This window comes from Emydura macquarii, unplaced genomic scaffold (genome assembly GCF_026122565.2).
Source record: "Emydura macquarii macquarii isolate MOO-44397 ecotype Brisbane River unplaced genomic scaffold, CSIRO-AGI_Emac_v2 contig_561, whole genome shotgun sequence".
NCBI lineage: Eukaryota > Metazoa > Chordata > Testudines > Chelidae > Emydura > Emydura macquarii.
Window position 1 is genome coordinate 5175284 of NW_027130698.1, and position 9973 is coordinate 5185256.

At 40.5% G+C, this 9973-nt stretch overlaps 1 protein-coding gene across 1 annotated transcript; it reads right to left on the reverse strand.

Moving 5' to 3' along the window:
* Positions 1-1821: 1821 nt before the first annotated feature.
* On the reverse strand, positions 1822-9276 carry LOC137147755 (chemokine-like factor). The gene is made up of 4 exons (XM_067540102.1): positions 9162-9276; positions 8268-8426; positions 7067-7162; positions 1822-2842 (listed from the first exon to the last, which is right to left on the reverse strand). The coding sequence occupies exons 1-4, from the start codon at positions 9222-9224 to the stop codon at positions 2738-2740; spliced, it is 423 nt and encodes a 140-aa protein (XP_067396203.1). The 5' UTR covers positions 9225-9276; the 3' UTR covers positions 1822-2737.
* Between the last annotated feature and the right edge of the window lie 697 nt (positions 9277-9973).

The following is a 9973-nucleotide window of genomic DNA, read 5'->3' on the forward strand; positions in this document are numbered from 1 at the left end:
CCCTCCCCCCACAGCAAACACAGTAGCTGCTTCTCTGCGCCCCAAACGTTTCCTTCCTGAGCCATCCTGGTGCAACAGTGCTGCAAATAGGCCCGATCCAGGCGCAAGAGCTGGGTTTCTCCCCATCCCCGCAAAAATATGCCAAAATAGAAAAGTGTAGATGCTCCAATTACATCAATAAATCCAGACTTTGATGCTCCCTGGCATGATAGTGCTGGAAACATCTGCACCCAGCTAATTTTTGGCCCAACTCCATAAATTCCAGTGCCTAAAATAAACAGAGAACAAGCTTAATTGGTAAATGTATTTATGCGGTAGGGGCAATGTATTCTGGTGCAACAGCATTGCAAAACCCCAGATCTAGTTCCCGAATCTGGCTAATTTTGGCTGCATATCCTCCTAGTCTTTACCATCTACATTTAGTACATATTCAATTTCTCCTAATCCCCCAGAATAATCCGAATTCCAGTACCTCATGCAGTACACATTGCTGCAAAACTACAAGGTAGCGATGCATATTTCACCTTCCTTCCCTTACATGCAATGCTAAACATACCATTGACATAGCAGTAAATTAGCTATATGTAATTAAAAGTTAAAGAGCTGCAAACAATTCTGACCTGAGATGTTTCATAACTGACCAGACATTTAAATTGTGAAATATGCAGAAGTTTGTATGTATTTATTATTTTGATGAAGACGAATAATCAGAGCATTATTTTCTCGGGATGGAACAGCAACAGAACCCTAGCCAGAAAATAGTAAGAATGGCAGATTAAGTGCAGATTGATTAGGAGTTAAGTATCAGAATACCAGAAGACAACTTTGTTTGTAAGAATAAGAGAAGGAACAAGCGACTAAAATGTAGGTTGTGGAAACAGCACCTCAAGCACATGTACTTCTGAAAGCATGGCTCATCATTGCTAGAGGTGAAAGGCAAAAAACTATGGAGAATGCTGCAGAAGTTATGAAAACTATACTGCCACCATGCAGAGAGATTAGCAAGAGGTCAATTCTAAAACAGAATTAATCAAATTTATGAATGGAAAAAATATGGAAAAGTACAGGAGCTAATTTAGTAGTAGTAAGAATCTATAATGGAATTTGCAGATGGGTCCAGAGCCAGGGTCCAAATGCTATCTGTGTCTGTCTCTTCTACAGAAGAATTTTCAGAGGCTACCTCTTGCAATTTTAATCTATTCACTTTAGCCTCCTTGTGTGGGGAAACAAACCCTGGCTCCTGACATTCCTCACCCTGGCAAATAATGAGAAGGAAACAGTTGCAATTCACCAAACATTCACTACTTATCTATCCAGAAATCAGCTACTCATGAATGAAAAGAGCCCTTAGTGAAATGAAGTAATTGGTTTGGTTATAGATGCAAAATATTTGCAAAGCTCAATTTTAACACAAAGCCCATTTTCCTTGTTTTCCTTTACCTTCTTTTAAGACAGGTTCTTTGCATCTGTCAACTTATGACTATTGCACTGTACTTGCACTTACAAGTAAATGGTAGTTTAAAGCTATCATGGGAATGTTATTCAGTTTTTTGAACAGATAAGCTCTGGTTCTGAACTGTGCTTGACCTTTAATGTACGCTGCACAGAGCACAACCGCTTAAGTAGCTACTTTCATTGAAATTGCAGTGCTGTTTGTAGAAAATGTAATACATCTTAGCCCAAATGTTGTCCAATACTTTCATTGCACATTCATACTTACTATTGATAGCACTACTATTATTGTGTTATACTAAGATCATGTTTTTAAGTAAGATTGGATTTCTTTGTTCTGTGCTCTTCAGAATATGAAGATGAAAACTTAACAGGTTTTAGTAAAAATGACTTATGCAGAGTATCCCTATACTCTATGAATGTTTTAACAGCCAATCTGAGTTATTTTTCACAAGAAATTAATACACTTTTGGCATCTTTCTTGTACTTTTTAGCATTGCCTTTCTTATTTGTTATACAATTTTGGGGCTGTATTTTTCCAGATGGATCCAGTCTCAGTGAACAAAATTCCTGAGTTTACAAAATTGTAAAGAACACAATTGTTAAAAAATGTTTAGTTAAGGAAAGGAATGGTATTTCAGAGTCTGCTTTGGATTACATAGCACTAAACTGGGGCTGTACTGGTCCAATGAGAAATAAGACTAATCCTAAGGGTCAGATTCTGATATCTTTACTCACACCAAATAATACTTTACTTCACAGTGATCCCATTAACAAGCCTACCTGTAGAGTAAGATAGTATTTAACATGACTAGGGATGTCAAAATCTGTCCCTAAATATATTTTGCAGGAGGAGGATATTCATGTATTAATTCAAGTAATTCTCATTTAAAGTACAGATATTACTTACCCACTAAAATAATATATTTAGATTCATTTGTATTTCAGTTTTATTATATAAACACTTTTGTAGAAAATTAGATTTTTAACACAAGTGAGAATGTATCAAGTTTAGCAAAACACACAGGACAATAATTTTAAGTTAACACTGGTAAAAATGTGTATTCTAGAAAAATACATGGGAATGTAAAGAATGCTAATATGCATGAAAAAGTAAACTAATTTAGAAAAATACAGAGGACAATATTGTTATTCTAAGATGAACATATTAAAAACGTTAAGTCCTTTAGGAAAAATACATAGGCTAATAATGAAACAAGTATCCTATTGATCAATAGGCATTTATAGTGGAGAATAAATAAGTCTTTTGGTAAATTGGTCATTCTTATCTGGTAATAACATTCCTTCCTCTTGGCTCATTAAATGTAATCTTCTTGAAAAGAAGAACAGAATCTGCAACACAAAGACCAACCAATAGAAGACCAAAGACCTACAAATAAAAAGAAAATTGCTCAGTTTCCTCCTAGCACATCATAGTTAGTTATTTATCATCTTTACCTTTCACTTTAATAACTCATTCATTACTAATTTTGAGCAGATGCAGTTGGTATAGGTCACTAAATTGGTTCTGACCTTCTAAATGTTTCTGGATGAATATTTGGTTTGCGATGATTGAAAAATTCAGTGTTCTCCGTACCTTAGGCCAGATACACTGCAATCTCTGATAAAATGACTTTCCTCTTATGCTCTGGCAATCATCTTTACCCTGACTTTGCTTGACCTTCATCTGTCATGTCTAAGAATAGGCAATGACTCAGTCTCCATGGAAACTAGACTACAGATATGCTGCTTTATGCAAGATTATGCTTTCCTCCAGAACCAATTATGTCTATGTAAGGGCTGATCTACTTAATGGTTTTGGATTGCAGTAAACCCAATGTTTGCAGATGCAAGACAAGAAGATATTTTTCTCTTTCAGCAGTTTTTAAATGAAAAACTCTGAATTGGTAGGAAGTCACCTTATTTAATGTTTAAAATGTGAATACTTGTTATTAAAACGTGGGAAATTTCAGCCAGATAGAAGCAAATCACGTTTGCCAAGCAGAATTCCTAGGGTATGTCTTTACTGCAGAGTTAAATTGGGTTATTTTCAGGGTGTTGCCCCTAAGCCCCTGCCCATCTATACACAAAGCACCCCAGTTTGGTGGTGCTTTAATCCTATGCTAGTTGGTCTGGCTGGGGATACGGGCTAGAGCTTGGGTGCCACTTTAATTTGGGCTGATAACCCACCCATTTTACAGGAAGGAATCAAGCCAAATCACAAGCTCCTCCAGTACCTTTCCACGATTTCCATGTGCCCAGAAGGCAAGACAAGTTCTCTGACAATTCTCTGGGGAAGAATCATGGAGCAGCTCTGCTTCCTGCAGCACAAAGAACCTTGGGATATACGCCCAGAAGTCTAGAAACATATGTGGATGAATATAGCACCAGTGAGGACACAGTGGGTGTTCTGCTTGAGCTAGTGTGCTAAAATTAGTAGCATATCACAGCAGAATGGGCAGCAGCTCAGGCTAGCCAGGCAAGTACAATCCCACCCATCCCCCTAGGTATACACTCAAGTGGCTAACCTGAGGCACTGCCCATCCTGCCGCAATCACGATGCTATTTTTAGGAGCTAACTTGAACTGAGCTAGCATGTATACCTCAACTGGTGCTGGGAATCACACCTCCCAGCTGCTGGGTAGAAATACACAGTAACTTGAGCATGGCTTTGCAGTGTGGCTGCTCACACCTTGCCGGCAATCAGTCAAGTTAAAACTGCAGTGAAGAGGCACCCTTCGATCATCACGCCAACCAGCACCACTTAGCACCTCTTTGTTACTGTATATTAACAATTGAAGAGCATGTCTATACTTGAGCTGGAGGTGTACCATACATGTGCTAGTACACTAACAGTAACAGTGTAGCTACATCGGTGTAGACAGTGTGACAGGCTAACCATCCCCAGTACAATCCCGCCCAGGCTCCTAGGTACTTACCACTGTGGCCACACTATGATTTCATGCTGAGATAGTGCATATATATCTACCTGAGCAGGAAATTACTCCTCCAGCTAGAAGGTATCACTTGGACTTATGATAGATGCTTTGTGTGCTAAACCACATCAATCACCTCTAAATAATCTGTTCTTTGAATGACAATATTTGCTCTAATTTTAGTTATAAACACTGGAATGGACCATGATCACAAGCACACTTTAAAAACTGTTTTGCATTCATCTTTAGGAGAAACAAAAGAAAACTAGCTTACTAAGTATACACTCTTCTTTTGCAAATAAATTAGCTAAACATGATAATCTGTAAAACTATATATTAAGATTTGCTGTGCTTTTTTACTTGTTACTCAAGTCTTATCTGCTTGTTACTCATTTCCTTATGTGACAGTCCTCCATTTGTATTTGGAGGGAGGGAGGGAAGTACTGACTCTCTACTTAGATGTTCCTTTTTCAAAAGATAACAATACACATTGGATGTCTAATATTTATGTTAGTAAAGGTAATTTAGCAATGCAGTTTAAACATGAGATGCATTCTAAAATATATTTGTCATCTAGAACTATAACTTCAACTCAATACTATTTGCTACACAACATGAACAGTTTCAAAACAATAGTAATTTAGTAATAATAAATCATTGGCAAACATTATCTGAAGGAGATGATAATTCACCTCATTTCTCTTTCTTGAAGATGGGAAGATCTTCAGATGGTTTAAATTAGTAACTAGCTACGCTAATGTGTACATCAGCTAACTTTATATTTAATTATAAAAGGCATTTGGAAAACAAACGGCACAGAAACAAGTAAACATTTCTGACTAAAAAATTACAGGTGCTCATGTACTGGAAGACAAAACAATCCAATAAACTTTTTCAATTGCCCTAATAGTTCACTCTCAGCAAGTCATGCAGATCCATTGTCTGTATTATGCAATTTGGGCCTTATCAGAAGTTTTTCTACAGAATGTTAATTCCCCAAAGAAGTATTCTTTATTTGACATGGTGATTCTCTAGTTAGCTGGAAAAAGAATGATTATTTCTTAGCTGTCACACAGGAAGAAACCATTCTGTACTATTTCCAGTGCATATAATTTGGCTTGAGTGCCTGTACTCAAATTTGGAAAGCAAGAATCTGGTTTCCTTAAGTACATCACCTTTTTGTGACATAGTTGCTGCTAAAATGCATTACTTGTTTTATGTGTACTAGTGAAGATTATATTTCTTTTAGAATGGGCATGACTAAATCCTGATTTGTAAAACCGATTTCTCATGTGTGTAATTTGTAAAACCAATTTCCCAAGAGGGGGAGGAGATAATCCGCTTCTTTCCCTCCTGGCAATCTTAATATCTTTATTCATTTTGGTCAAATATCTGTTTTATTAGGCTTGGCTTTAGTCTCCTGTATTGTAGCAGCTAATAGTAAGTCCTCAATCTTTTTATTCTGAATATGTGCAGTGATTTCTGCTGCTATAGCTTTTAACTCAACTTTAAATTCTACAAATTGCTCACCAGGGAAATAATCCTATCAAATGTTTAATTCAGCACAATCAACCACGTACTTATTTTGGAATACTTGTTAAAACTTCCTTTTAATTTTCTTCACTTGTCAGCACTGGAACAAAATGACAGCTTTGCACACTATGGTTCATAGTTGTATGTACGAAGAACTCAAGGTGCAAGTTCTGGTTTTTATTGCTTGACATATTTTAACAATTTTTGTTTTCAGAGCCAAAATATTTTGACAGATGAGTTTTTAGTCCTTTATTAGTTTTTAATAGTATATTTAAACATTACAAGAGAGTTTATCAACCTCACCAGCACTTGCTCATTTTGTGTGCTGGCCTTCTCTGATATTGTTTAAGAATATTGTGATTGGGTCTAATCTTAAATACTCACAAACTACAAGCTGAACAACAAACTTTTCCTTATAGAAAACCTCTTCCATTTGTGATGCTCTGCATAGTATGAACATGGAGATCTGGGACTATCCTGGTTTCTCACTTGATTTTATAAAAACACACAGGATTAGGAATTAAAAACAGAGAGGAGAAAAATCAGTGTATGTCTACTCTTGGGTTTCAACTATGTTTTAATAAGAGTATGGGCACTTCTCAGGAAGGATACTGTAACAAAATTGGATATTCCCAAATTAATTCACTTCAGATCATCCAACCTGGAATTTCAACTAATAAGAATAAATGCATTTATTGTACTGATATTCAACATTTATACTCTCCCGCTTCCATAGCAAACCCAGAACAACCTAGTGGTATATTAAAATAGCAACTTGTATGGTCAACAAACGATCAGAAATACGAATCCTGTAATTATTATATGGTAAATGGAATATTAGTTCTATGTAAATTTAAGGAATACAATAATAAAAATACCAGTTAGCTCTTATGTTTGTAGTCAAATATGTCTCATTGTATGTTAAATTTATTCTGTTTGTATATTCTGTGTGCCATATGATCAATTGGATAAGGAGTTTGACCCTCATGTCCATGTTAAAATGTCAAAAATTAGGACAGATTTATTTTGAGAAAAAAAGACAGTAATTTTGTTACATGAGAAAGATAACTGAATATTTAAACATTTAAAACATCTCCATTTTAATTATCTAATTTAGTAATACTACTATAAATTCCTCTACTTACTCCTCCAACCAAAGTCCCAGTCGTGGTCTTGATTATTATTGCACACAGGCACACAATGATAAAGAACACAACTGCAATCAGTGAGTTGAAAATATCCTGAAAAAGCATTATGAAACACAATTAACTTCATTAAACTCCACAAAACACTGAAACTTGCATACTTGTAGTGTACTGCGGTCTGATTTTATTCCTTTAAGGAAACCAATGAAAACAAAATATATTTGTCATGCTGAAAAACTTTAAATTATTGCAAATATTCTCAGAATTGATATTACCTACCAAGAAACAAAATCTTTTTGCCACTGAAATGGGATTAGGTAATGTCCAAATCTGATCTAGAGTGACACCAAGTGGTGTGATGCTAAAAACTGCATACCTGAAATAACCCCTTTTGTTTGAGCCTGGGTCCACATTATGAATTTATATTGGTATAACTGTGTCACTCAAGGGTGTGGAAAATCCACAGCCCAAGTGACACAAGTTATCGACCAGATATTCTGTGTAGACAGTGCTAGGTCTGCAGAAGGGCTTCTCCCATCGACATAGCTACTGCCTCTCCAGGAGCTGAAGTGCCTTTGCCAACAGGAAAGTCTCTCCCATTGGCATAGTGTTTTCACTAAGTGCTTAAAACATGCAGCTGCAGCGGTACAGTTGTGCTGCTATAGCATTGAAAGTGTAGACAAACCTTAACCATCTGGGTGCTTTAATCATTAGATATTGCTAGTAGCAAGAGTTTAATTCAAATATACTTCCTTGTTTAAAAATATACCTCAAGTTAAAACAAAAAGGGAACTAATACAAGAAAGCAATTCACATAAATAACTGAATAAATCCAAAATATGTTTACTTTGGGGAGGACAATTACAGTTACTACAGTAGAAAACTGACATATCAGTGAGAAAAATGAAACTCAGAACACTAGTGACTATTAATCCTGATAAACGCATTCTATTTGGTGGTGAGGACATTTGTGATTTTAAAATTCTAATCTATTCAATGGAACATTCTGATATTTTTCCATAGACAGAATTGTAGTGTATCTTACCTTTACACAAACAATGCTTATAGTGTTTTGGAAATAACATGGAGCGCTGTTCACATCTGTTAATTAATCAGGTACTAGCACAAGACTTGCATTTATGCATAAATCACAAAACATATACATACACTTGCAGTTTAAAAGATACAAATCAATACTTACAGCTAAAGGCCAAAATAAGAATTTCATCTTTTTATCTAGTTTTAGCAAGTATAGCAGAAAGAAGAACAACGTGATGACAACTTCCATGATTGCAAGTGCTATAAAGGCTTCATGGGATTTGGAGGCAGCAAAACAGATGAATGTTACAAGGGCAACACCCTGAAAGAATAAAGAGAGTATTTACTAATGTGGTGCATTGTAATTTTCGCATGTGGTGAAAATGTTGATATATACACTACATGGCAAAATGCAGGGCTGCACAACTTCCCCCTGCCCAGCCGTCAAAGAAATGAAAGGAGCAAATGGAACTTTCTGCCACTTCCGGCCCTTTCTCTGCTCATTCAAGGGCTGAGCAGAAGCCAGTGGGAGACTTTTAATTGACTTCACTGTGTTAGGGGTGAGCGAGCGAGCGCTGGTGCTCCGTGTACGGCGGCTCTTGTCTCTATTGATGTCCGTGCAAGCCCGATGGACGCTGCATGGCTTTGCCTCGCGCGCTGTAGCGCTGAGCCTCTGGGCAGCCTCATCGGGCACGAGCAGAGGGATCCGCTGCCCAGAGGCAGTTCCCGCCGTGCAGCGCCGGCCGGAGCTCTGGGCCAGCGGGGCTGATGCGGCTGGGCCGACAGCCTCGGGCAGCCCCAGGGTCTCTCCGCCAAGGGATCCTCCCCAGGCCGCGTCACCGCCCAGCAGCACCACGAGCGCGGTCGCGGGGCAGGCGGGGGCCCCTCGCGACAAACCCGACATGTGGCGACGTCACCTATCGCGGCCCTGGCCGGTCCGACCGCAGCCTGCCCCGCCCGCCGGGCCCAGCGCGGACTGACACTACAAAGCCCTCCCGCGGCCCGGCCCGGCCCCTCAGGCGCTCTCCCGGGCGGCGCCTGCCCTGGGCTCTCGTACCAGACGGGCGAGCTTCAGCGCCCCCGGCACAGAGCGCGGGTAGGCGGTGTTCACCTCCACCATGGTGCGCGGCCGGGCCAGGCTGGGCTCGGCTCGCTCCCCGGGCGGGGCGGGGCGGGGCAGCGGACGGGTACTGCCGCGGCGGTGCCGGAACTGAAGTGACCGTTGGGCACGTGCGCGTTCGAGGGACCTCTTAACCCGTCCGTCTCCTCTGCCCCAGCCAGTGCGGGCGGGGCGACTCGCTCCCCTCCGGGCCCGCGCACAGCTCGGGGGTGAACAGGCCGGGCCAGGGTCTCGCTCCCCCGTGCCTGCCCCGCCCCGCTCCACCAACACCCGGTCCCCAGGCACAGACAGCCTGCGGCTGCCTTCCTTCCAAGCCACCCACCCCTGTATAGCCAACCCCCCCACAACTCTCCAGCCCCCCACCTGTATAGCCAACCCCCCCACAACTCTCCACCCCTGTATAGCCATCCCTACAACTCTCCACCCCTGTATAGCCACCCCCCACAACGCTCCATCCCCCCCATCTGTATAGCCAACCCCCCACAACTCTCTACCCCTGTATAGCCAACCCCCCCCCCCACAACTCTCCAGCCCTCCACCTATATAGCCAGCCCCAGCCCTCCCCAACCCTCCCGCCCTATTTAGCCACTCGCCCGTCAACGCTCCAGCCCTCCACTCCACGCATAGCCATCCTCCTCCAGCTACATACACGACGTTCAGCATTCATCAGCTGTGTAGGTCCCATTTACAGATGGGGAACGAGTGACCTGGAAACAACGCTAGCCGCACGTTCCCCCGCAGGGACTGCA